The sequence below is a fragment of the Chelonia mydas genome, chromosome 3 (assembly GCF_015237465.2).
Source record: "Chelonia mydas isolate rCheMyd1 chromosome 3, rCheMyd1.pri.v2, whole genome shotgun sequence".
NCBI lineage: Eukaryota > Metazoa > Chordata > Testudines > Cheloniidae > Chelonia > Chelonia mydas.
In genome coordinates, this window is record NC_057851.1 from 43,790,896 (window position 1) to 43,817,537 (window position 26,642).

Consider the following 26,642-nt stretch of genomic DNA (forward strand, 5'->3'; position numbering starts at 1 on the left):
CTACAATAAAAGTTTTCAAAAGTGCTATATATGAGGAAATGGACGGGAAGAGATTGAGAGAGTTTGAAAGCTAGAGGCTGAGAGAGCGTGGAATGGTCTGATAGGATAAATTAGAAGAGAGAAATAGGTAGGGTATTGAGAAAGAAAGAAGCCAGGAGAGGAAGGAAGATAAAACAAGCGCAAGAGAAGCATGGTAACTAACATTCTTTAAATGCATAATAGGAAGTTGACAGGTACTACAATTAAATACAGCGCAAGATAGACAGCAGGCAACGGTTTATTCCTTTAAACTCCAAGGACATGACCGTGGGGGTGTGACCAAGCACGTATTTTTCACCCCACTCGTACTCATCTTAGTTCTCAGGCTAGCTGATATTAGGTTAATTGTCTTCTTAGAGTAAGTTTTTTTAAAGTAGGAGCAGGTCTACCTTTCAGCCCCTATCACAGAGCCCTTGTCTTGATGGGAATGTCTGGATACTACCATAATAAAAATGGGTAAGTATTTTCATAGGGTGATGCCTGATTTTAAGACAGACTAATACCTTTAAGATCAAAAGGATCACAGGCAATAAATGATGGGCAAGAGAGAGGACAAAAGACAGCATGAGTCTGACATACTTGGTCAAAAGGGATGCTAAAACCAAAGTGTATCATTCCTATCTAGCGCTGCTTTTTTCTGAGTGTAAGACTGGATATGTTTTGCAAACAAACAGTTTTAATCTCTCGCTCTCTCTTTTTTAAATACAGTAGACCACTTGAGTCTCAGATTATTTATGAATTTCCATGCAAAACATCTCAACCTTCAACCTCTAACAAGAGACATAGTGAAGAAGGGTGTCCTGGAGTCTGCACCAACAGGGATTCTTGGTAAAAAATGCACAGGCTAAGTAAGCAGTCCTCTCCCACAAGGCACACAGTTCCATGGCTGAAATCCACAGGTATGCATGGAAAACACTTATTGAGAAGAGAGTTTAAAGGTCCAATCACCAGGCCACTCCTCAAGTATTGAGAGAATTCATATACCTGAAAGGTATGCTCTGGGTAGCGCTGTCTGTTCTGCATGGCAGTTTCCAGCAACACTGTTGTACTCTCCCTACAAGCACAGAACTCCCACTACCATCAAAGGGAGTTCTGAGCCTACCAGGAAATCTACATAGAACAGCAGACCTGAAAACTGCCATACAAGAGAAGAATTTTGCCCTTTGTCCATAAGAAATCTACATCTTTGATTGTCTAATGAACTGTTAGAGGATTTCAAATATAAAAGTTAAGATATTGGAGAAGGGGGGCAAGGGGGAACATTACTCCTACACAACACCAAAAGAAGTTTGATCCCTATGAATATCATAAAGCAGAAATATACTTTCTAACAGCTGTAAAAGGACACTCATTACCAGTATACCCTTCTATTACTGCACAAATACTGTTGTAGCAGCTTTTGAATGGCATCTTGCCAAGTCTGAAACCGAAATATGAAAAAAATATCTTAGCAAGTGACTTTCAAGTAGAAAAACAGAACCTACAGGAACTAGCTTTGATTTCAGGTGTTGCATTGCTCATGGCTTTTGATTTATTACTTTCAAGTATGCACATTCTGTTTGTTCAGAGAATAAGAGCAATTACACTGCTACTGGACAAGTGAAATACTGTGCCTGGCAAGAGTGCTCAGAGGACAGCTATCCAATAAACAGGATTAGTTAAAAAGAGATTATCCAGGGATCATACAGTGACTAGATACAGTAAACCAATAAAAAGAAGGGAAACAAATAGGAAGAGGCATGGAAGAAAGATGAGGGTGACAGAGCAGGGAGGAGGTTGATAGTGTGTTCACCGAGGGATATATAGCAACAACAGTTACAGCATCACAGATGGTAATGCCTGAGAGAACACTTGTGGCTGGGGATATAGGAGGACACTTTGAAAGCCTAAATTAAAAATTTCTTTAATATTGCAACATTGTGGTCTTGTAAGATAACTACTTAAAACCATATGATCAGGGCTGCACCATTGCTTGCTAAGCTTCATTCTAAGATGTTGACATTATGCCAATGGACACTGTTCACTATAGGCCGTTGAACAATGGAGAAAAGTATTCTCATATAGCCTGTGTGCTGTCAAAAAAAGCAAGAGTGAATGCCTCAGCCAACCCCTGACAAAACATGATGGAATAGTTGTGGGAGAGGGAACGGAAGAAGAAAATGGAATTAGGACTCCAGTAACAGTCTTTATGTCATCGTCATATGTTGCTCAAAACATAACCCTAGAGCTGGAAGTTTAGTTAAAACAAACAACTTTAAAAAAGAATGTCAAAAATTTGCTTATCATTTTGAAAAATAGTAAAGCATGCTGCTGTAATAATGTGCCTGGTCATGATCTCCTTTCCATAAAGGTTTGATCTCTCCTGTACCTATCTGCAGAAGGGCAATAATAGGTGTGACACACCCTATCATAAACTAAGATTGTTTAACTCGGAAAAGTGGTTAAAAAAAAGCTAGAAGGGACTTGACTGTGGAATTCATTCAAAGTTATAAAGGACAAAATGAATGATCATTTCCTCCTTTTTTATTCTCTTCATCCAGTGTCCTCATATTATGTAAATGATAATATGAGTGGTCAAAGTCTGGAACCAAGAAAGAGAAATACTACTTGGAGCAGCATGTAGTCAACTCGTGAAATTTACTGACACAGAAATTCAGAGTCAAGGATTAAGGCTGGATTTTTAAGGAGGGCTAAATACTTTTATCACCAACATTTGTTGCTATGCAAAATAATAAAATAGCCTGATCTCATACTACCAGATGTAGGGAGATCACCTGTGGGGACCAGGAATTCTCACCCATAGGTTTTCCCCCTTTATCACTGTAAAACTGGCTATAGTAGTTGAGTTATTGGGGTCTTCACCTTTACCAAAAGCACATGATATTGGCTTCTGCAAAAAGCCTGAAACTAAACTAAACATTCAGTTTGATTTGACATGGGATCTTCCATGTCAAAATTCTGAATTCAGTCAGTTACTCCAGTGAAAGCTGTCCACCCAACAGTGGAGTAACTACAGAAATATTTTAATCTGTATCTTATGCAGATGTTGGCTGTGCTTTCAAGATAATGTTTCATCAGCGACCTCTGTTCCAGGATGCATCAAACACTGCGACTTCCTGTATTCTGCAGCAATCATACAGGTTACTTGTCTCCACAGGCAGGAGACAGCATGAATCAACTACATGGAAAAACTGACAACTCAACACAACTTGTGGAAATGCTTAGTGCAATCATATCAAAACTTTAAATGCACAATTTGTAGCAAAGACCACTAAGGAACTTGCTCTGCTTAAAAGTTAGAGAATTTCCCAAAGACTTATCAGCCTGTTATATCCTCCACTTAAGTCTTCCATTTCTCCCCCCCACACCTCACTGCTGTGGTGCATGAGTTTAATAAAAGCTTAAAGTTACATTTGCTAGTAGTAGATTTTTAGAGCAAGTTGTTGGGGGAGACTTTCAGTGAAAATGTGGGTGAACAAAATGTATACAGTCACCACATTTTAACATTTGCCAAGCTTTTGAAAACTGAACCCCCCCGCCAAAACAAACAACTAGTCATATGCGCACTCTGCAACCCTGCCGAGTGTTGTATAAATTAAGATGTCAGCTTTTAACATTTTCCAAGCCCCCTCAGCTAGTTTATGCCCCACACTTTGGAAAAACGCTGCTTTATGCAAAACCCTGAACTTGCAAATGTGCTGCAGCCCTCCTGTGACCCCTAGAAGTCAGGATTTCAGATACAGGATGGGCATTCACAGAAGTCCACTGGTGAAGCCTCTGGCACTATGGAAGGGTAATTTTCTGGTTTCCGTAAAATTTAGTTTCTGCAAGCTCAAATGCATCAGTTTACCTTTCTTTCCAGTAGGTGGGGACAAATACTTCGGTACAATGAATCATTTCTCTCTTCATCATGCACCACCATAAAATAGACAAGAATTTCAAAACGATCCAGACATTCGAAAAGCACTACAAAATGATCATTTCCATTCAAAAAAATAGTGTCATATTTGCACAAAGAAGCCAATTATACTGAAACCCAATTTTTAAAGTTTGGATGGACAAAGTTTTACTATTTTAATGCATCTACCCAAAAATTTAATGATTTATGGGATAAACACTGCCCTTTGGCATAGAACAGGAATCAGCAACCTTTGGCATGCAGCCTGCCAGGGTAAGCTGCCTGGCGGGCCAGTTTGTTTACCTGCCACGTCTGCAGGTTTGGCCGATTGCGGCTCCCACTGGCTGTGATTCACTGCTCCAGGCTAATGTGGTCTGCGGGAAGCGGCACAGGCTGAGGGATGTTCTGGCTGCCGCTTCCTGCAGCCCCCATTGGTCTGGAACAGTGACTTGCGGCCAGTGGGAGCTGCAATCGACTGAACCTGCAGACGCGGCAGGTAAACAAACTGGCCCAGCCCACCAGGGGGCTTACCCTGGTGGGCCACGTGCCAAAGGTTGCCGATCCCTGGTATAGAAGAGTCTGCTCCAAAAAGGAAGACATTAAAAACTAACCAGGCATCTAAAAAGGAGAAGACAGACCTCAACTCATCTTAGAGCCATTCTGTGTTCTGAAAAGCAGTCTTCACGCTTCAGAACAAGGTACACCAGGCTAAAACACCTCTGCCTAAGCTTTGCTACACAGATCATAGGGCTTGTCTCCACTTACCGTGGGAAATCGACGCAGAGCTATCAATCCACCGGAGGTCAATTCAGTGGGTCTAGTGAAGACCCACTAAATCAACCACCAACTGCTCTCCCGTCGACTCTAATATTCCACTGGAATGAGAAGTATAAGGTAAGTCAATGGGAGGGTTTCTCCTGTCGACCCCCCAGCGTGGTGTAGACACCACAATAAGTCGACCTAAGGTAAGTTGACTCCAGCTACGTTATTCAAGTAGATGGAGTTGTGTAATTTAGGTCAACTTAGACCCGTAATGTAGACCTGCCCTAAGGTTCCACATCTACTAGTCTGACATTAAGAGATAATGAGACTGTCTATTCTGCAGGGACTACAGCATCATAGGTACGGCACCATAGCTATGCAGTCATAGCCCTGTAACACTGACACGGCCTACAGCGATGTAAGGGTTTTTTCCTGTCACTGTAAGACCTCCACCTCTCCGAGTGATGGTAGCTAGGTCAAAGCATGGTAGAAGCATTCTTCCATTGACCTAGCTGTGTCTACACTAGGGACAAGCCCGACACAGCTATGGCACTCAGATTTTTCACACCCCTGAGCAGAGGCATTGGAACAATTTTTGTAGTGGTGGTGCTGAAAGTCACTGAACAAAACTGTAAACCCTGTACATGATGGAAACTACTTCAAGGCAAGGGGTACTGCCACACCCCCAGCACCTCTAGTTCCAGCACCCCTGTCCCTGAGTCCTATAGCTATATCAACTTCAGTTTTAAGCAAAGACCAGGTCTGACATGATAGCAAAAAGGTTTAATATACATTAGACAAATGCCAGATGTCTGTATAATCAGAAACCAGCATTACTTACACGCTATTAAACAGAAGATAATGTAACAGATGTATGTTATACACATCTTTAAAAATATGGACGATCGGATGAGAACTGTAAAACTGTGAGAGCAAAAATGTTAAAAATTGCAAAAAGAAACACTGAATGTCAAGTAGAGTTTATAAATAATTCTGATTTTGGGACTATATTTAAGAAGGTGAACTGAAAGAGGAAAAAAAGGCCAAACTTGGTGGAGTATACAGAAGACTAAGGAAACTGCTGATTTGTTACAAAAGGTATTTCACTTTGCTTCTGTCTTAAACAGGGAGACAAGAAAGATGGATCCAACTCAGGAATCAGATTTTTGACAAGACAGAAATAAATGTTAAGGAAGGGGAGAGTATTAGCTGTGAAAAGGCCAAATATATTGTAAGACTTCTCAAAGAAAGCCAGCTTCCAATGTTTTGGCACAACCCAAAACAGTGTATCACATTCCAAGAAAAACACAACTGATAAAAATTAAAGTATATAGAAAAAAATAATAGACATTTAAATACAGGGATTCAGCCAAATGACTAAATAGATTCCCAGGCCAGAAAGGACCGTTGTGATCATCTAGTCTGACCTCCTGTATTACACAGGCCAAAGAACTTACGCAAAGTAATTCCAAGAACATATCTTTTAGAAAACATCTAATCTTCAGTGAAGGAGAATCCACCACAATCCTTGGTAAATTGTTCCAACAGTTAGTTACTCTCACCATTAAAAATTTACACCTTGTTTCCAGGCTGAATTAGTCTATCTTCAACTTCTAGTCATTGGATTGTGTTATATCTGTCTTTGCTAGACTGAAGAGCCCATTATTAACTATTTGTTTCCCACTTAGGTACTTATAGACTGCAATAAAGCCACCCCCTAACATTCACTTTGTTAATCTAAACAGAATGAACTCTGAGTTTAGCATTATAAGCTATGTTTTCTAATCCCTTTAATCATTCTTGTAGCTCTTCTCAGAGCCCTCTCCAATTTATCAACCTCCTTCTTGTATTGTGGACACCAGAACTGGACACTGTTCTCCAGCTGCAGTCAGACCAGTGCCAAATACAGAGGTAAAATAACCTCACTGCTCCTACACAAGATTCCTGTTTCTGCATTCCAGGATCGCACTGCTTTTTTGGCCACAGTGTCACACTAGAGGCTCATGTTCAGCTGATTATCCACCAGGACCCCCAAATCTTTTTCAGAGTCCCTGCTTCCCAGAGTAGAGACCCCCATCGTATAAATATGCCCTACATTCTTTGCAGCTGGCTGTATACATTTAGCCATATTAAAACACATTGTTTTGCTTGCAGTCAGTTTGAGTCAGTGAAGATAGCTTCCTGCCTCTTTCAGACTAATCAGAAAGTGAACATTCTGGAAGAAATAGGTTGTATTTAGAGGAGTTAGCTTTGAGTCCCATAATACATTACACCTAAAATGAAAATTGACGTCCATAGCAGTGATTTGAGCCAAACTATAAAAACAGCAATCTACAGAAGACCAAATTCGATAGGGAGTCTGAGGTATTGTCATGTTAATACCAAACATCGTAGCTCTCTGCTCAGACCTAAATCATTAATCTTATACACAAAAATCATTTATGTATCCATACAAATTTTATTCATGTCTATTGCAGCAATGGAAAAATAGGGCTTGTCTTCACATACAGTGCTGCACCGGAATTTTTTTTTGTATGAAAACTTTGCTGTTTCATTCAACTTTCCCATTTACCTTTTTCCATCACTGCAATTCTAATGCTTACCACTTTTTGAAAGCTAAAAAATGTTTTGGTCCAAGCCATGTCTCTTAAGGAATAAAGTTAGAAAGTAAATCCCAATGATGAAAGGTTTTTCTAGAGTACCTATCACCATAGTACCTAATCTCTGCATACAGATGTGCTATTTATAAAACAAACATGAAGTTAGCAATGTTATTCTAGATAATTAGGGTTAATCCACCCTTCTGGAGTTCACTAACCCACACTCAGGAATTGATAATTTGATGGGAGAACAGGGAAGGGAAAAAACAAAATTGTCCATAGTTTTGCTTAAACTAACTGTAGGAAGAAAATGTATAAGCTGCACCCCAATGATTTTAGCTGCAACCTTGCTGAGGATGCTTGTTAAAGTCCTGACCCTTTCCTTTGCCCCCAGATCAAAGATGGGGACCCCCTGCTGCAGCTCATCACACAATCCAACCTTGGACTATCTACTTTTGCAAGACAAACTCCCAAAGAATTTTCTGTGACTGGGAAAATGGCTTTTCAAAGTAAATGTTTAAGATAGAGAGACACTCAGACCGGACGGGATGGGCAGATGTAAAAGCAAGAAAGAATAGCCAGGAAAAGATGATGGGGGGGGGGGAAAGAGGGGAAAAAAGGCATAATCCACACCTCTTCATAAGTCACCTCAAACTGGCCATTCACTTACAGTCTTGGCAACAGCCAATGATATTTTATATATAAAGAAAGTGAACAATAAAAAATTCTTGAACAGGGAAGTGGTCTTGCATCCCTTTCCTCTTCCCTGAGTAATCTTACCTTCTGTTCTTTCCACCAGTCTCTTTCTTTCCAGCAACAGAGTAAGTGAGTTAGTGTAAACAAATTACACTGTGCAACTTTAGCTAAGTCCTGCAACTGCTCCATGATTACATATATTAATAAATTATCTAGTGAATGGATTAGCGTAGACATAAGACAACTAGACAGCTGATTTTAGGCAGAGTTATAGAAAAACCCTTGGAAATAATGCTAATGTTTCTCTTCACACACACCTCTCCACTGAAACCACCCAGTAATGGGAAACTGAGAAATCAATGGAAGGATAAAAAAATACCCAACACAAGCTATGTTTGTTCTATAAGGCACTGTCAGCCCTAAGCTAGGAGTACCATGTTCTTGCTCTGGTTTCTGTTTCAAAGGACGATTATTATTGCCCTTGAAAGGACAAAACAAAGGGCAATGAAGATATAGGTTTCAGGAATTTGTCACAAGTAAAGGCTAAAAGATTTGGGCTTTGTCTTGCTCAGGAGGCAGTTCTGAAGATTTCAGAATTATATAGGTAGTTGGTGAAGGGTTCAAAAGTCAGAACAATGCTCTTTTCAGGATAACTTAAAGTGTGTAGCCTCAGGGGTGCAGCTGACTCTAAACATTGTTTTAGCCCACACAGTATAGTTAATATTCCATAAGTAAAGGTAGCAGTTAATGTTTTACCCTTTCATTGACTTAGGCTGAAACATGGTTGTCTTCCTATAACCGGCTCATCATCCTGGTTTTATACATGTAGATACAGCTTCCTAGACTTATATATATATAGCCAGCTTGGCTACAACACTTCTTCCCAGCTTGGTGTGGTAGGGTGTGCCTGAGTGCATTGCTCCAGGGGCTCCTGGTGCTGCTCTCTGTGTGCATTTCCCATGCACATTCCCCTGTGGAGGGACTACAGAGAGCTGCCCAGATTTTCTGAGACTGCATGGACACAATCATCAGTAGGCAGTGTGGTGGGCATGGATGCACAAATGTGACTGTGTTGTGAAAAGAGCAGCTGTGTGAGCACAGCTCAGCCTTGTTTGTTGTAGCTGGTTCAAGTTATAATGTCATGAATGGATTACAAAACGTAATTACAGCTGCTGTGTAGACAGGCTTTAAAGAATAAGGAAAAGTGAGAAAATTAATCAGAATTATCATTAAAATAATGAACATGAAAGACACTGTTAAAGCCACTAGAGCAGATCATGTAAATAAGTGTATGGCTAGACATTTTTATAGGCAGAGAAGTGATGAAAGAGTGACAAAGAAGGAAAATGGTGGACACAAACCTAAAGTTGCTAGGCTTGTTGGTCAGTGTTAGTTCCGGTCCAGAAAATATACATTTTTGATGTGAACAAGAAATTCTGATCACTGTAACAAACAGAACTGCCTTTCCTATAATCAGGAACTTATGGATGCAATTAACGGTGCTCCTCACATGACAAATGTAAAGCTCAGCAGAACCTAGAAAGCTACTGTACAAGCATGGACTGATGGACAGATCTGCTGCCCTAGTCTGAGGCAAACAATTCAGAGCTGGTGCCAGCAAGCAGCACTTGTGGTCAGGAAAGAATAAACATTCTAAGCCTGTGGTTCAAGAAAAAAAACAAACAAACCACAATTAGACTTTCATAGTAAACATCTGCTACTTAAAGATTCAGTTGTAACACTTTAAATATAACAAGGAATATGAAATATAACATAACATTTAAAGTGGAAGCAAAGGAAAGCCACTTATCTCATCAATAGTTTATTGACATGAATGGCATAAATCCAAGTAATACTGTACGTTGTATGAAATTAAATTTTTACTTCCTCATCTCAGTACTTGCCAGTTTGCCTTAAACCCTTCAAAGCATCACCATCAGCAATAGCCATAAGAACTGTGACACTAACAAAATTAGTCCCCCATGCCATATATTCCTTAACAGCCAGAGAGCATCATTTGAGCTGAAGTCCATCCCCTTAATTCTACAACAGGAGTTCTAACCCTGTGGACAGAAAGCAAGAGGAGTTATTCTTCAAACCACAGAGAGAAGAAGAGTGCTACTTTTCGCCTCAAGGTAGTGAGCAGAAGGGAGAGGAGAGGAGATCCTTTGAGGTAACAAGGGAATTAGCACCTCATTTAAATCATTGCAGAAGTGGCACAAAGGGTACTGGGATGTGGGATTACAGAGACAAAGTGGCTGGATTTTAGATCATGGAAAGAAAAATTTAAGACTCCTGATCTATAGTTTGACATTACATCAAAAAAGCAACAACAAGCCAGCTTCATTTACTGCAAGCTTTACTGCAACCTCACAAACCAAACCAACATAAAAAAATATCCCATCTGTTGGACAGGTGTTTGGTGTAGTAATTTAAACTAAAGGTTAATAAATCTAGAGAAACTAGAGTCCATGCAAGTTGTTTGTATTCCTACCAACTAGAAACGTAATGGGTCATTGAAGTAGCTACCATTAATGAAGTATACCCATTGAGGTAAAATTTCTGCTTTAGTAAAAAGCATACATAATCCCTGGATGCAGTGCCTGGACGGATTGATTGTTGTTTTAACTTGCAATACTGAGCTCAAGAGAAACAGTCTGATTCAATTTTAACTGGAGTTAGCAATTCTAGATAGCTATATCTGCTAAGCTTGGAGGACCGGGAAGGGAAATGGTTACACTGCTGTTTCTCTCTAAATGTCTTGGAGCTGTGTGTTTAATACAAGTTAACCATCTTAGGGAAATACAAATAATTCTCTAACAAACACCAAAGTGCACTGGAAAAGCTTTCAGTTCTCATTTACTTTGAACCAGTCTGTTCTTGAACTCCTATTTTACACACAATCAGAGAAACCAAGGGAATGTATTTAGGAGAGTTAATTTCACTAATTAAACAGAGAGAGATTCTACTTGTGTAAATCTGTAAGTCACAAGGCCTATTCAATTTATCTTTAAAATAGATTTCAAGGAAGTGTTTATTTTCATTGTAAGAATCAAAACATGGGGAGCTGCTAGAAAGTTTTATCAACAATCTTAGGTGCATTTAAAAACACTGAAATATCTCATTTAAACTGATCAGTACTAGTGAACCTTAGAGAAGGCAATCTAGACGACTCCCTTCCCCTCCTCTTGGATATGTCATTCCACTAATCATATTCCTGAAGTAGTCCAGTATTTAGATGAACCATTTTTAAGTACTCTCATTGAGATGATTTGAACGCAAAACAAACTATTTTAAATTTTGAGAACATAAATAGTTGGTTATTTTTTAAATATAGGTATTGACTACTGTTATTTTATTATGGCAATTATTTCCGGAGCTAAAGTGCTGGATTCTACATGATAAAGTTTGCAAGAACCTGAAGGGTAAAAGGATTTTGTAGGTTTTCAACAAGAAGCTAGTTGAGAAGCCTGAAGCAAACAGGGGAATTTATCACATGCTACAAATTATATATTTTACAATTGTACAATGATCATCATCATGTAAAAATGGAGATGATCTTGTCACAGTTCAGGGCAACTGTACCAGTGTTTCCCTCAAAGGTCCAGCAAGGGCTCCCACTGGCTCCCAAGCCACTGACTCTCTGTGTGGGGACCCGCATCTCTCTCCCTTCTAACTGGGTATGTCCAGGCTATACAGTTCCCTTCCTTCACGGTGTTATTCCCAGCACAGACCAGTTGCCAAAGGCATCTGCTTCTTTCCTCCTTCAGAGACACTTAACGGGTGTAATTGCTACAGTTATAAGTACCACACAGTTTTGTCTATGCAAGCATATTTTATTATTAAGGTAAAAAGCATTGCAGAGAAAACACCAAAAACAATAAAAGAAACTATATACATGCTAATAAGCTTACTACAGTTAACCTCAGCCTTAACATGGATTCTGGCACGAGGAGTCCTTCAAACCCCCACCCCAGGGGGATTCTTTGTTGTTAAAAGTTCATCACCATTTCACTCAGAACAAGCACAGAGTCTTATGGGACCTCTGTAGGCCAAGTTCTTCCAATCTTTCCCAAAGGATTGGGGACCTCTGTGCACCACGGGTCCTGATCATGAAGCAGGCCTCCCTGAGCCACTTTCAAACCAGGCTATTTATCCAAAACCCCCTTTCTTTGTTCAAAATTTGATTCTCCAGAGACAATTAGTATATGCAAACCTTTTCAATGGGGATGGCATCTCTGGAGATTTCACAACCTGAGTGAATTTGCTTGACTGCCCCTTCTGTTCTCCTATTTACCCTTCTCATGGAAGTCATACAATTACTCAATAAACACATACACAATGCATTTGAATACAATGTACACCAAAGGTATCAACCCTAATTCAATAAGGTTAACTTAATTCAATAACATTTATCTTAATTACATACAGTTTGTTCAGGATATTGTCAATCTCTCACAGATGCTTACTCACCATGTGAAGTATTTTGAGATCTATGGATGAAAAGTACTAAGTATCATCAATTTCATGACATTCCCCTATATTAATATTTTAGTGTTCTCCACAGAACACTAAGTACCTCACAATACAGAAAGGAAAACTACCCCAAAGAGCTCACAAACGAATTTCAGACATAACAATGAAGGGAAGCAACACAAGCAGTGTAGAAGGGTTGAGAGGGGAAGGACAAAGGCAATATCAGTAAGATTACCTGGTTACTCAGTGTCACTATGCTACTAATGCACATAGCATGAGAGATATCAAAGTATATGCCTAGTTTGCCAATTTCTTGTCGGCATCATCAAGTGGAACTTTGATGGAGCATGGGAGCCTTGCAAACCAGCTCAAGACAGGTGTTCCATCTACAAAGGCAGTGTGGAATTAAACATGGAGCACCTTTGTACATCTACAAAGAAACAACGCCAGCACCGCCACCAGTGTTATAGGAAAGGAGGGGGCCTGGCTGCCACCTGTTAGGGTAGTGGAAGAATAGCCACCATCATGTGGAACTAGGAACACTAGGAGCCCCATGAAAGCTCTACACATGTGAAGGGGTCCTTCCATCACTACCTCTTCTGGGTGGCAGACATTCTGTGTAAGCATAGGGGATTCCATCACCCCAACAGAGGTCTCAGCTAGGACAGCGGCACTTCACCAGAATCCCTCAGAAACCCCTCCCCATGTAAGGGCACTCTGCTTGATAAGGTGGTCACCCCATACAAGAGCCTTCTGTCAGGGAGACAGGCAGAGGCTATTGCTCCTTTTCAGGCTGGTCAGGGCCTCCCCAGTCCTCAATGAACCTCTTCCTGTTTCTGCATGGGCTGGGGTTCAGTCCAGGAGGATGAAAACCTCAGCTCCCATCACCCCAGTAGAGGACTATATTTAGGGGCAACAAATGTATTTACAGTGCAAGAGGGTTGCCAACAGGCAGTTTAGAACACAGCCCAGCTACTTTAAACTTCCCAGGCCTAAACACTGTAACTCCCATTACTTTTAAAAAATAAAAAAAAAAGATGCTTACTTTAGGAACCTCAGCAAGCACATGAAATAGGTTTGAAATCTTTAAAAAAAACTACTTCTGAGTTTTAAAATCATGAGTCTTCAACCCATTTCCAAACAACCATAAGTACTGAGGTGCAAAAGATTACCCACTTCAAGATATTCTGGTCTGGAGCCCCATCATCTGGGATTCTTATCAAATTAGATATTTCTTAATTGACATAATTGCATATTTCAACTCAATTAATCACTTCATCTCTATTTAATTTCTCATCTAGATGACATAAAATGAAGGTCAGAGAGGAAAAGAAGTGGATAGAGAAGGGACAATTCCTATTTGAATGTTTGATTCTAACCTTATGTTAACAGGGAACAGGTATGTGAGATGAGAATTCCTCCGACCTTGTTTACACTTCTCCACACCAATGTATTAACAGTGAAACAATGTAACAGGCAAGATACTTCATACATCAATAGATGGGACATATAAAATACAATATACAAGTGTCATATAAAATGTAACAGTTTTAAAACACAGCATGCACTATATAATAGAACAAAAGGTCCATTTGTCAGTCTCTTCCTAATCTTACACAACAGAACTCACATCAGTTATTTTTGCTACTACCCTCTTTTGCAGTTACACTTGCACATTGGCATGCAGAAGATTTGTATTAACTCATTTTCAATAAAGACATTAAACAGGCACTTAGAAAGACACCCCTTGAGTTTTTCAGTGTGTATTGTTAAGCAATATGTACCCTTCAAGGAATTCAGTTATATAAGCAAACTTTGGCTTCTGTTTCAGTTTACTTGACCTGTGAGTCTTGTTATCCAGTAATGAAGTCTTCATCTCTAAAAACAGTCTTAAAATGTAAGCTTGGTAATTTAAGTACAATGTCCTTTTATCAGGCTCAGGCATGCTACAAAGGTGGAAAGTTATTTCCTCTAGATTAACCCATGTAGTTTAATGGCATCAAAAGTCTTCAAAAAATACTCCCAAAAAGAAAAGGAATACTTGTGGCACCTTACAGATTAACAAATTTATTGAGCATAAGCTTTCGTGAGCTACAGCCCACTTCATCGGATTCAGAAAAATACTAATACTCAGACATTTGTAGCTGGTTTGCATCCTATTAGCACAGGTGCAGTTCCCATCACACGGGGCAGGTACAAGTCCCCATTTCGCAACTGTCCCAATTCCCCATCAAAAGATGCTGATCTCTCCTTACCCAAACCTTGTTTAGTCCACCTTAGAAAAATTAGCATCCATGTTACAGAACTCCAGGCACAGCTGCTGAACAGGTTCAGATGACAGTGGTAAACACTTGATTCCTGTCTCTATTACAGCTTCCATCACTACTACCATTGGCAAAGCTACACCAGTGGTATCTTGTAGCCATGAAGTTTACCAGTGTACACAAGACCCAATGAGGCAGGACAATAGTGTAAGTACGAGTACAGACAAAGCTCAGATGTTTTACCCACCCCTCCCCCATCATGAAAATCTGAATACCTGCCTCCTGTTTACACTAGCAACTCAATACCTATACAGTACAGCATTTGAATCTACATTAAAATTTTGCAGCCAAAAACCACCACCAGGCCAAGTCCACAAGCCTTAGAGTAAACCAAATGATTAAAATGTTAGCAGCTGCCAATGGCCTGAATACACTAGTACTCCAATAGCTGCTGCCACCAGTGATAATGTGATGGTGGTAGGTTTTGTGGAAAAATACTACAAGTACAAAGCCTTGTTGAAAGTTACTGTAACACAAGTACTCATTTCCTCACACAGCTACACCTACTTTCTTTTAGCTTCAGCTGCATAACTGTGCTTCAGGTAGCATACATTCATTTTCAGTGGCTTCCTACTCTGTAGCCCAGCACCTTATCTACAGTAGCATCAATTCCCCCCACTCCCTAATCAATACTACCCCTGTTGAGCCTCCTGCATTGCACTTTTACCAGCAGCCATCAATGCTTTGCTGATCAGAGACAGGCATCTGACTCTTTCCCCCACTAACAGACGTCAGTTAGGACATGGGGGAGGCATAATGGTTGTATTGTGCACTCCCACAACTCGTTAGGCCCTCTATGCTAGTCTCTTGCTCCTTGGGCTGAGAGTGCCGTGCAGCCAACATGCTCACCTTTGGAGAGGATATGTCTTGTGTCTTTTGACAACAACAAAGTTACCGTTGAAAGGGCGCTCGCTACAATATGGAACCTCTCAAGAATATGAACATGGACATAGGCTGGTAGGATGTACTTAAAAATCAGATTAGGGGCTCTGAAGACTAATGTGTTTAGGGAAGGAGGTGGAGGGACTGAACTAGAGAAGAAGTAGAACTAGTTAGTTGGCTTCCACAAAGGTTTAATGTGTAGTTTTGCTGACAACCTTTCCTCTCCCTAAAATACCTTATACAATACTTTAAGCATTATGTCTATATTTTTTAAAAATGCCCCAACACCAATGCCTTTCAGTCATCGAGACTAACCTGTCTGCTCTTTCACCTGATTAAAATCTAAATTAGTTAAGTAACACAAGGATTAATAAGTTATTCAGGATACCTAGTCTTCTCACATTTTTAAAAGAATTGCATACCTCTATGGCTCTGCATAAATGGAATATAATGGCTTGCCACCCCGCAAGAATTTAAGGGGAAAATTCTGTATTTATTGTTCCCTTTTTAAAGTGTATGTAGTTTAGGGCTGGCCAGAAAATGAGATTTCCTGTTTGCAAAAAAATTCAGGTTTCAGAAATTGTTTTAATTCTAATACAGAATGAAATAAAGGCTGTTTGAATTTTTTCCATGAAAAACCAAGATCTCTCTCTTACACACCCATACACAGAATAGCCAGTGGTCAGGGCAGTCACCTAGGATGTGGGAGACCCCCGTTCAAATCTCTGCTCTGCCTGATTTGCTGTCTGGCCTAAAGAATATTTAGTAAGTCCCTGTTCTGCCTGATTCAGAGCAGGGACTAGTCTCCCACATCTCAGATGAGTGCCCTAACTACTGAGCTTATCTAGTGTGTCTCTCTTGTTTTGACCAAAAATTCCATTCTAGACTGAAGAAACCTTCCCAATGAAATTCTCATAGAAATGGATTTATTTCCACAGAAAGTTTCAGTTTTGAATAATTGGAATTTTGTGGCAGAAAAACATTTAATCAAAACGTTCCCCACCAGCTCTAAATCTAGATTGTCAAAATACTGTTCATATCCAGTCACCTCTACGGAAATCCTCCTCTTCTGATACTAATGCCTTGTGGAGCTTCCTTAAAACCAAAATCTGCCTGTTGTTCTTATTCACTGAACATGTTCAATCTGGAATTTGTTTCTTTCCATGCAAATACAGTATGGATTAGTATTCTATCACATGAGGGGGAAACGCCGCAGAAATCTTCTTACACCATAATGGGATTTAGCCCTCCCTCAGGAGCAGTTTATCTAACTCTTTCAGGGGCACCTTTGGAGATATTTTACAAATGATTACAATTCCCTTATGATTAACACCTTGACTTCTGGGAACACTTCTTCCCTGCTTTCCATTCTACATTCCCTCTTTCTCTACTTATGAATCAAGTAAACAAAAGGAGAAAGTCAGCTGCTGCTGAAGTTAAAGAGGATGCAGTAGTCATGGCAATGAGAAATTGCATCACACTCTTGAGTGGTTGTAATCAAGAAAAAGCTTGAAGGGAAGGTCTGTGCTCCTCCCCCCCCATTTGCTTTCACTTAATGACATTCCATAAAATGAAAAAACCTTCAGACATTACCAAACCAACACATTTTCCATTCATATGGCAATATACTGTAGATCAGGAATAAATCCCCAGTAATAGTCAATCTGGCATGTTCAGTTTATCCACCAGCATGATACACCACTTTGCACTTTCGCAGCTCCGTCCGTTTGAGGATCTCAGCATGCTTTGCAAGCGTTCCTTATATCTTTGGGAAGGAGGTGCGGGTTCTAACCCCCATGCTACAGCGGGGATTTAAACCCAAGACCCACGGAGGTTCCGGGGCTAACTAGAGGCCACGCAGCCAGTCAGCCGAAAAGCCAGAACTCCGGGCACCCAGCCCCAAGACCACGGCTGCCCTCCGGAACTAGGAAATGGTCGCGATCCCCTCAGCTAGCGGGAGCAGGGCGCTGGGGAGGAGTCCGAAGTAGCTCTCGGTGCAGACGCGGTACCTGGCCACGAGCATGGGGGTGGCAAATTCCCGCAAGCAGCAGGACACCAGAGGCACCACTTGTTGCGTCTCTCCCGGTCACCGAAAAAGCTCCCGCTGCTCCCCACCACTCTTCCCCACAGGAAACAGCGCTAGCTCCCGGCAGTACGCTCCAGCCCCCGCAGGCCTGGACGCAGCACCGCCCCGCCGACCAGCCCAGAGATGCGCGGCGGATGCACCGCGCGCCCTCTCATGTTCTGATTTTTATTTATTTATTTATTTACTGCGTGCAATCGCACGGTAGCATGAACGCTGCCTGGAAACTGCGCCAGGCTCCCTCCACCATCCGGCCGCCGCCGCTTCCACCAGCCCGCACCGTCTGTCAGCGGCGCCCACCCCAACCACCAGCCCCGGCTCCCACAGGCTGCTGCGGGGGCCCAGCTCGCCACCACCCCACGAGAGCCGCCGCTCCGCGGGCCGGGCGGGGCAGCACAAGTTGCCGGGCCGCCTGGAGGGGCGGCAGGCGCCCTGCCCGGAGGCTCTGGGGAAGTTTGCCCGGCAGGACTTTTACCTTCTCCTCACTCCGCGAGCAGCTTCGGGCGGCGGCAGCTGGCGCTGGAGGAGGGAGGCGGCGAGGTAGCGGCTGCCGGCCGGCGCTGTCACGCTGCAGAGGCGGGGAGGGAAGGGCCGGGCCGGGCGCCGCGCGGAGGAAGGCGGGGGGAAGAGGGGGAAGTGCGGTCCCCTGAGTAAATCGTGGGCTGATTGTGACGTAACAATGGTGCTGGGGACAAATGAGAAGCTGTCTGGAAAGGGGGGCGCTATGACGTCATGATCGCCAGGACCAATCCAGGGACGATGGAACGTTCGGGACTCGGGAGCCCCACAGGGACAGGAAGAGACGGGGCGGGGAGAAGGGGGCGAGGCTGAGTGGCAGCGGAGCCCTGGGAGCGAATGGCAGAGGCGCGCCTGCTGATGGGCAAAGTGCGATCCGGCGGAGCACCGGCGCGGGGACAAGGGAAGCACGATCCCGAGGAGCGGCTGGGGTGGCGAGGTCCGCCCCAGAGGAGGCGGGGGTGGTGGGGCTGGGGGAGTCAGTGAGTTGTGGGGCTGGGGGTTGGTTGCGCCCCATCGGGCCCTTCCCCTCTAGGCCCCACCCGAGAAAAGCTACACCGCCCGGCCCGGACCGTTATGTCTCCCATCCAGCCGGCCCCCTCTGCTGCTCAGAGCATGCCCCACCCCGCGGGAGGGGCGGGTCCGGGCTGAGCTCGCTGCTCTCTGCAGCCCAAACTCTCGGCTCATCACTCCAGTCAGCCGGCGGCCGAGGCGGCCAATCAGGGCGGTTGTCGGGAGGCGCTGCCCAGGCTCCCCCCGCTGCTAGTGCTGGCCGCTGACTTGGCAGCTCCAGGCGGGGGTCAGCCCAGACGCTGCCCACCCCCCTGCTAGGGTGGCCGGATAGCAAGTGTGACGAATCAGGACAGGGGATGGGGGTAATAGGCTCCTATGTCAGAAAAGGCCCCGAATAGCAAGACTGGCTCTATAAAATTGGGACATCTGGTCATCTTACCCCCTACAGTGAGAGAGGGTGGCAGAGCGGGCCTGTAATGGTGCAGGAGGTTGCTGCACTCCGCCTGGCTTGCCTTCAGGACACTGCACAAGGGTTAATGATTCACAGATACTAAGGTCAGAAGGGACCATTATGATAATCTAGTCTGACCTCCTGCACAATGCAGGCCACAGAATTTCACCCACCCGGTCCTGCGAAAAACCTCTCACCCATGGGCTCCTGCTCGGGGGATGTCTGGAGCAAAGGGGTAACATGCAGGGCAAGGTAGGATTTTGGGCCAGCCTGGCAGTAACCATCCCATACATTCTTCTTTCACTGTTGTCTGTTGAGGTTTTCTGATCACATTAGCACTGCCAAATAGAGAGGGCTTCTAGAACAGCCTGTTATTTAGGTTGCCTGACCCTTTTCCGCCAGTGTCAAGAACACTTGTATTCTGGTCGCTAGCCCTGCTGACACATCGACCCAGCTGTTGTTACCCTTGCTGCCTAGATTAAAGATAGCAAGGGTTTGCCGACCTGCACTACAATCACACCTTCACTTGCATTGTAGATGTACCTCATAAGACCCTGATTTTAGTTGCTTGTAACTTTTCTGAACTTCAACAGTTTGGACTGAAATTTTGCATGCCAAGTATCTGCCTCAGGCTAAATTTTGGGGGAAAATTTTAAGCCAAAACAGTTCAGCTGTGTCCGAGAATGAGACTAGGGAAAAACATAAGTGAGACCTTTTCTTTGAAATGCTGTAGCCTGTGCACTGAGTGAGGCATAGGTCTGGTGGAGAAATATCATGTGATCATATAATGAAAGAGTGTATCATTCATATGCATGAGGAGTTGAATTAAAGTTGCATAGTCAACTGTAATTCTGCCATTTCCTAACGTTTGAGTGCTTGACTGTGTAACCTTAATAACATTACAGTAGTTTAATGTGGTTTTTGAGTCATATAATAAATACAATTCTAGATAACTTTCCGCTTTTTCTCTCTCTCTAGTTACCCAACTCCTCACCAGAATATCTGAGTGTTTACAAAAGTTACAGTATCCATAGTTAAAATATATTCTTGGGTTTCTCTCCAGTGTGCAGGGTACTTAATAGAGAAATAAAATTCCCTTGCTCCCTGCCCTGGGGGTGTTTGCCAAATTAGATAGACTTTAACACACGAAATAAGGACAATAAATAAAGGGAGAGGGTATGGGTGGATAAGGAATGTGGTGAATTGTGACATAAACTAATAGTAAGGCTGCAAGTTTGTCACAGAAGTTACGGATTCCGTGATCTCTGTGACTTCTGCAGCGGCCAGTGCGCCCAGCTCAGGGGGCAGCGCAGGCAGCCCCTGTGCCAGGCACACCGGCTGCTGCTGGGGCAGTCTCAGGCCCCTGCACTCCCTGCCAGCAGCAGAGTTTGGGTGTGGAAGGGGGTTGGGGCATGGGATGGGGTGAGGCGGGTTCTGGGCAGCACTTACCTGAGGGGCTCACCGGAACTGGTGACATCCCCCTCACTTAACTCCTAGGTGGAGGCGTGGCCAGGCAGCTCTGCACGCTGCCTCTGTCTGCAGGCACCGCCGCCACAGCTCCCATTGTCGCAGTTCTCAACCAATGGGAGCTGCAAAGCCAGCGCTCTGGGTGGAGGCAGCTCACAGAGCAGCCTGCCCACCACTCCTCCACCTAGCAGCTGAGCGAGGGGGATGTCGCCGCTTCTGGGGAGCCCCCCAGAGCCCTCCTCATCCCATTCCATGCTCCAACCCACTGCCCCTTCCCAAACCCAAACTCTGCTGCTGCTGGGGGATGGGGAGGTGCAGAGTCAAGTAGGGAGCCTGCTGGCCTCACCAACACCCCCTAGCACCAGCAGGGTTCCCAGGCCATGTGCCACCACCCAGACCCCCCGAGCACCAGCAGGGGTCCTGGGCCATATGCTGCCGCCCACCCCACTCCTTCCCAAGCAGCCGGGCCACCCTGTCCCTGCACCCGCGGGGCCCTCAAGCAGGGACCACCCTCCCAAGTTTTATTCACTGGTACTTTTTATAAAAGTCACGGACAAGTCACTGGCCATGAATTTTTGTTTACTGCTCACAAACTGTCCGTGACTTTTACTAAAAATACCCATGACTAAAACGTAGCCTTAACTAATAGTAATGTGTGGATGTTGACATCTCTTTGGTAATAACATAATACATTAAAATTTGGGGATAGTGACTGGCTTGGAGTCTAGAATGGAGATCAGTATTTACCTGATGTGTCTCTCCCGCCTCAAAAAGGAATTTCACAAATGAAAGTAAATGAAGGCATCTTGCAGCCAGTCAGCTGAAATTGAGTGAGTATGAGTGAGCTCACCTGAAGTGTTTGAATGAGCAAGTTGTGAGTCTCTTTGCTTGTTAAGATAAATTAAATAAAAAGTTGCAGATCCCAAGAAGAGCTTCACTTCGTCAGGGGAGGGAGAAAAGCAGACTTCATGAAATTCATTGAGGATCAAATTTACCTGAGAAGCACTTAAGTCCAGATTCACAAAGGGACTTTGTGCAATGCCTAATCTCTGTGTACACTGCTCCCTAGTAGAATTCTCAGCTGCAAATGAGGCACCCAGGCTCCCTTTTCAAAGCATGGGGGGAGAGAGACACCTAAGGAAGGGATTCTCAGTAGCCAGCAAGCTGAGCAGGGAGTCACCTAAGCTAGCCGGAAGTGAAATGCTGAGCAAAGCAGCAGCAGCGCATAGGGCCCAGATCCTCTAACAACATTGAGGGATCTAACTCCCATTGATCTGGGTATTAGCCATCTGACTGACAGACCAGAGATAGATGCCTCCTTCCAGATGGGCTCCTCAGCCATGAACACTCATGAAAAATCCCTGGTTAGGGCACTTACTTAGGGTGTGGGAGACTCAAGTCCCTGCTTCAATAAATATTTATACAAAGCAGAACAGCTCCACCAGGAGATGCTGAGAGAGACGCCTAGTGGTTAGGGTAGTCATTGGAGATGTGAGGCTTGGGTTGAAGTCTGGAGCAGGGACAAGAACCCAAGTCTCTCACATCCTAGGTGATTGTCCTAACTACCAGGATGCGTGTACATTTTTCAAAAAAATTCTTGACCTGCTTGCCTCAGGCTGTCTTTTGTACAGATGATATACTGCCTCCCCTTCCCCATCAGTGGTCTGCATCCAGCCCTCCTGCTGTGGGATGTGGCAAGTATTAGGTCCTTGATGTGTTCAGAGCATGCCTACAGGATTGGGCCCCATAGGCAAGGTAGGCGTATCCCCACCACGCTCCAGTTTGAGAATCACCCTTTGGGGCCATCAGGGCATTGGGTTGTACTAGCACTCCAAGCAGCCTGTTTGCTGTGGGGAGGAGTCAACACTTTGCAAATGCTGACCAGTAGGAACATAGGCACCTAGGAGATTTAGATGCCTATGGGATTAGGCAACAGTTGAGTGGCAGTTTTGAGAATGTAAGTGGCACCTAAATGTGGCCTAAAGAGGCAGATAGGCACCTAAGTACCTTTGTGAATTTGGGCCTTAGTTATTACAGTGGTGGATGTGATTGAAATCCCCAAGACGGATAGAAAGCAGTGATTTAGAAAATTCATACATTTTTAGTAGAATAGGAGGAGAGAGGAATCCATAGAAAAGGTGACGAAGTTCAGGGGCATAGTAAAGAGTATGCTGTAGCATTTAGAAAATAATAATGGAAAATATGGGAGGGTGCAGGGGAAAATGCATTCTCCAGAGTTGGAAAGTTATTCAGTGGTTATACCAGAGATTCTCAAACTATGGTCTGTGGATCACTGGTAGTCTATGGAGAGCGGGCTGATCACGATACTGGCTCTTAAATACTCATGAAATTATTGACTAACATTACTGTATAGAAGCAATTGCTGTAGATGTCATGAGGATTTTATGCAGTCGTGACTAGGAGATTAAATGATCAATGGAAATTACAGTAGAAGGGGGAGATAATGGATATTGTTTCATATCCACACTATTTAAAATGTTTGTGAATCTCTGAGTTAGAGGCACAGACGAAGAGATCCAGGAGGAAGGAAAGGTTTTCCTTGTTTTCCTCAGTCCCCTTAGCATAGAGTCTACACAGATAAAACAACTTTAAGGGCCCATCTAAAGCACGAGACTACCTGAGTTAGACAATTGGATTGACACAGGTTTTTTGTTTGGGACAACATGTCGTAGAACCATTAGGGAATCATGTTTAAGCCTATGTCACAATTCCCTAATGGTCCATTACATGGACTCACAGAATTACACTTGTAAACAAGCCCCACGTTTGGTTTAAACTTTTGCAGAAAAACAAAATTATAACACAGTTTGGTTGGCTAGAGTGGCAAGGGTCAATCATTTTTAAACCCAATAAAAAACAAAATAAAATTGCTGTATCTAAAGTAGAGATCTAAGTTAAAGGATGTATGGGGGTTTTACCCTTGGTTGTCCACAACCAGCTTTAAACTGTTTTGCCACTATGTAGGGCGGGCCTAAAACACTCAACTTTTCAGTCCTAAATCACTCTGACAAGCAATTACTATAATCTACAAATTGACCATCAGCAGACTATTTAAAAAACAAAAACTAGGATTTGTGTGGATGGTAAGGGAGATAGCAATTGCATCTTCTGATTATTGCTAGTTAAGAAGCTTTTTAAAAAAATCTGTAACTTTGAAAACCTGCTAAAAAAGGATTTTTACTGAAGTAGTTTTACTTACGTTATTTTCTCCGATTTTGTTACTTCAAAATCTAAACTGGGAAAGTTAGTAACTGGTGGAGTAATTCCATTAGTACTGTAATTATAAAATGCCCTTCACTGCCAGTTTTCAGCAACACTTTGTCTATCATGGCTCTTAGCTGGATGATATAAAGTGCACGTTGGTAAGATTCCAAGTTTTATCTGCCAATTCATGTCTCGGAATTGGACTGGAATATCACTGTAGATCTCTTTATTAAATAAACTGCTAAAAGTAATACGGATTTCAAATTTAGTTAGTATTTTATTGTGATGAATAGATTGCAGAAGTGTAGAAGAGAAAAGGGGGATGGGTGATATCTTCCCTTTTAAGATTCCAAACACATACACTCACACACATTCTCTCTCTATAATCACCTGCTCCTGCATCATTGATCATTCTTTTATTAACAGAAAAAATTAAAAGGAATCTATAGAGAACATTGTCAGAGTAAGGATTTTGTCTTGAACCCTAAATTCACAAGGCACATTATGTCTGAAAGACCAAGGCCTACATTTTTAAAAGCATCCAGTGACTTTGGGTGCATGGCTTGAGACTTGGCCATAATTTCCAAGGGGCTGAGTACTCACATTCCCTCGTTGACTTCATCTGGAACTCAGTGTGTTCAGCACTTCTGATAAATCAAGCTCAAGATATCTCAGCTGCAGCCCTTCAAACAAGTTGCCACTTAAGAGGTTCTTAAATTTGAAATCCATTTCTTTTAGACATTGGAAGAATATTCATTTCAGCCTATGGCCCCAATCCTGCTCCTAATGAAGTCAGTGGGAGTTTTGCCATTGATTTTAATGGGAGAAGGAGCAGGGCTGTTTTTCCACTTTAGCTAAGTTGTCTTTGCATGCCTATAGAATGGAACAGGTGTTTTCACACCTGTAGAGCTAAAATTGGCTTGAAAATGTGCTTTAAATAAACTCACTCCCTGGGCCCCAGCAGTCTGCTGTCTAACACATTTTGTGTCTCTGGTTTGTGGATGAATTATGATTCTTTAAAGTGTTACTTTCTCACCAAAACAGCTTTTAAAATCTGAAAAATACTTAAATAATTAAGACCCAATCTAGTATTTTTTAAAATAAAAGTATCACTCCAGAGCTGCCTGTAAAAAGGAGAGAAGCAGAAGGCCGGGGAGCAGAGATACTGCTTCCAATGATAGATAGATGGAGCTCAGTAATGCCCTCTGAGGCAGAATGAAGGTGCTAATGGGACTATTCCATAGCAGATATATAAGGTGTGAACTCCATATCTGTCAAGTGCCCAGTCACTGTCGTATAAAAGCACTAAAATGACTCAGAACCCACTATAGTCAACTGGAGTTTTTCCATTGCCTTCAATTGGCTTAGCATTAGGCCCAGTGTGCATATGGGCTGCCTGGTTGTCTCCTTTTCCCACAACTGCTAGCACTCAAGGGAGGGAGGGAGGGAGATACGGAAGGGGGGTTTTGTTTTTGCTAGCAGGTTCGCAGTGTGACAGTTTGCAAGGTGGGTAGAAAGCTGGCTAGATTGTCGGGCTCAACGGGTAGTGATCAATGGCTCCATGTCTAGTTGGCAGCCGGTGTCAAAGTGGAGTGCCCCAGGGGTCGGTCCTGGGGCCGGTTTTGTTCAATATCTTCATAAATGATCTGGAGGATGGTGTGGATTGCACTCTCAGCAAATTTGCGGATGATACTAAACTGGGAGGAGTGGTAGATATGCTGGAGGGGAGGGATAGGATACAGAAGGACCTAGACAAATTGGAGGATTGGGCCAAAAGAAATCTGATGAGGTTCAATAAGGATAAGTGCAGGGTCCTGCACTTAGGATGGAAGAATCCAATGCACCGCTACAGACTAGGGACCGAATGGCTAGGCAGCAGTTCTGCGGAAAAGGACCTAGGGGTGACAGTGGACGAGAAGCTGGATATGAGTCAGCAGTGTGCCCTTGTTGCCAAGAAGGCCAATGGCATTTTGGGATGTATAAGTAGGGGCATAGCGAGCAGAGCGAGGGACGTGATCGTTCCCCTCTATTCGACACTGGTGAGGCCTCATCTGGAGTACTGTGTCCAGTTTTGGGCCCCACACTACAAGAAGGATGTGGATAAATTGGAGACAGTCCAGCGAAGGGCAACAAAAATGATTAGGGGTCTAGAGCACATGACTTATGAGGAGAGGCTGAGGGAGCTGGGATTGTTTAGTCTGCAGAAGAGAAGAATGAGGGGGGATTTGATAGCTGCTTTCAACTACCTGAAAGGGGGTTCCAAAGAGGATGGCTCTAGACTGTTCTCAATGGTAGCAGATGACAGAATGAGGAGTAATGGTCTCAAGTTGCAATGGGGGAGGTTTAGACTGGATATTAGGAAAAACTTTTTCACTAAGAGGGTGGTGAAACACTGGAATGCGTTACCTAGGGAGGTGGTAGAATCTCCTTCCTTAGAGGTTTTTAAGGTTAGGCTTGACAAAGCCCTGGCTGGGATGATTTAACTGGGAATTGGTCCTGCTTCGAGCAGGGGGTTGGACTAGATGACCTTCTGGGGTCCCTTCCAACCCTGATATTCTATGATTCTATGATTCTAAGTGGCCTATCAGCAGCTGTTTCCCTGCTCACCCAGATATCTCTAGAGGGTGCCCAAGCAGACCTTGTTATCAATCAGGAAAAGAGGGCAAGGTCATTAAAAGTGAAATGCAATCTCAGAACTATCCAGTAATCA

General features: G+C 43.3%; 1 protein-coding gene across 3 annotated transcripts in view; it reads right to left on the reverse strand.

Annotated features, from left to right (window-relative positions):
• Positions 1–18,584, reverse strand: part of ELOVL5 (ELOVL fatty acid elongase 5) — a 59,191-nt gene extending 40,607 nt beyond the window's left edge. Inside the window, exon 1 of one of the 3 annotated variants that reach the window (XM_037894214.2) lies at positions 18,236–18,584. Coding sequence is in view for 1 of the 3 variants with exons in the window: in XM_043542371.1 (XP_043398306.1) it covers positions 17,271–17,283 (13 nt within the window). In the remaining 2 variants the exon portion in view is untranslated. Of the gene's footprint in view, positions 1–17,270; positions 17,808–18,235 lie in introns of those variants that run through there. The other 2 variants (XM_043542372.1, XM_043542371.1) reach the window with 2 other exon arrangements.
• Between the last annotated feature and the right edge of the window lie 8,058 nt (positions 18,585–26,642).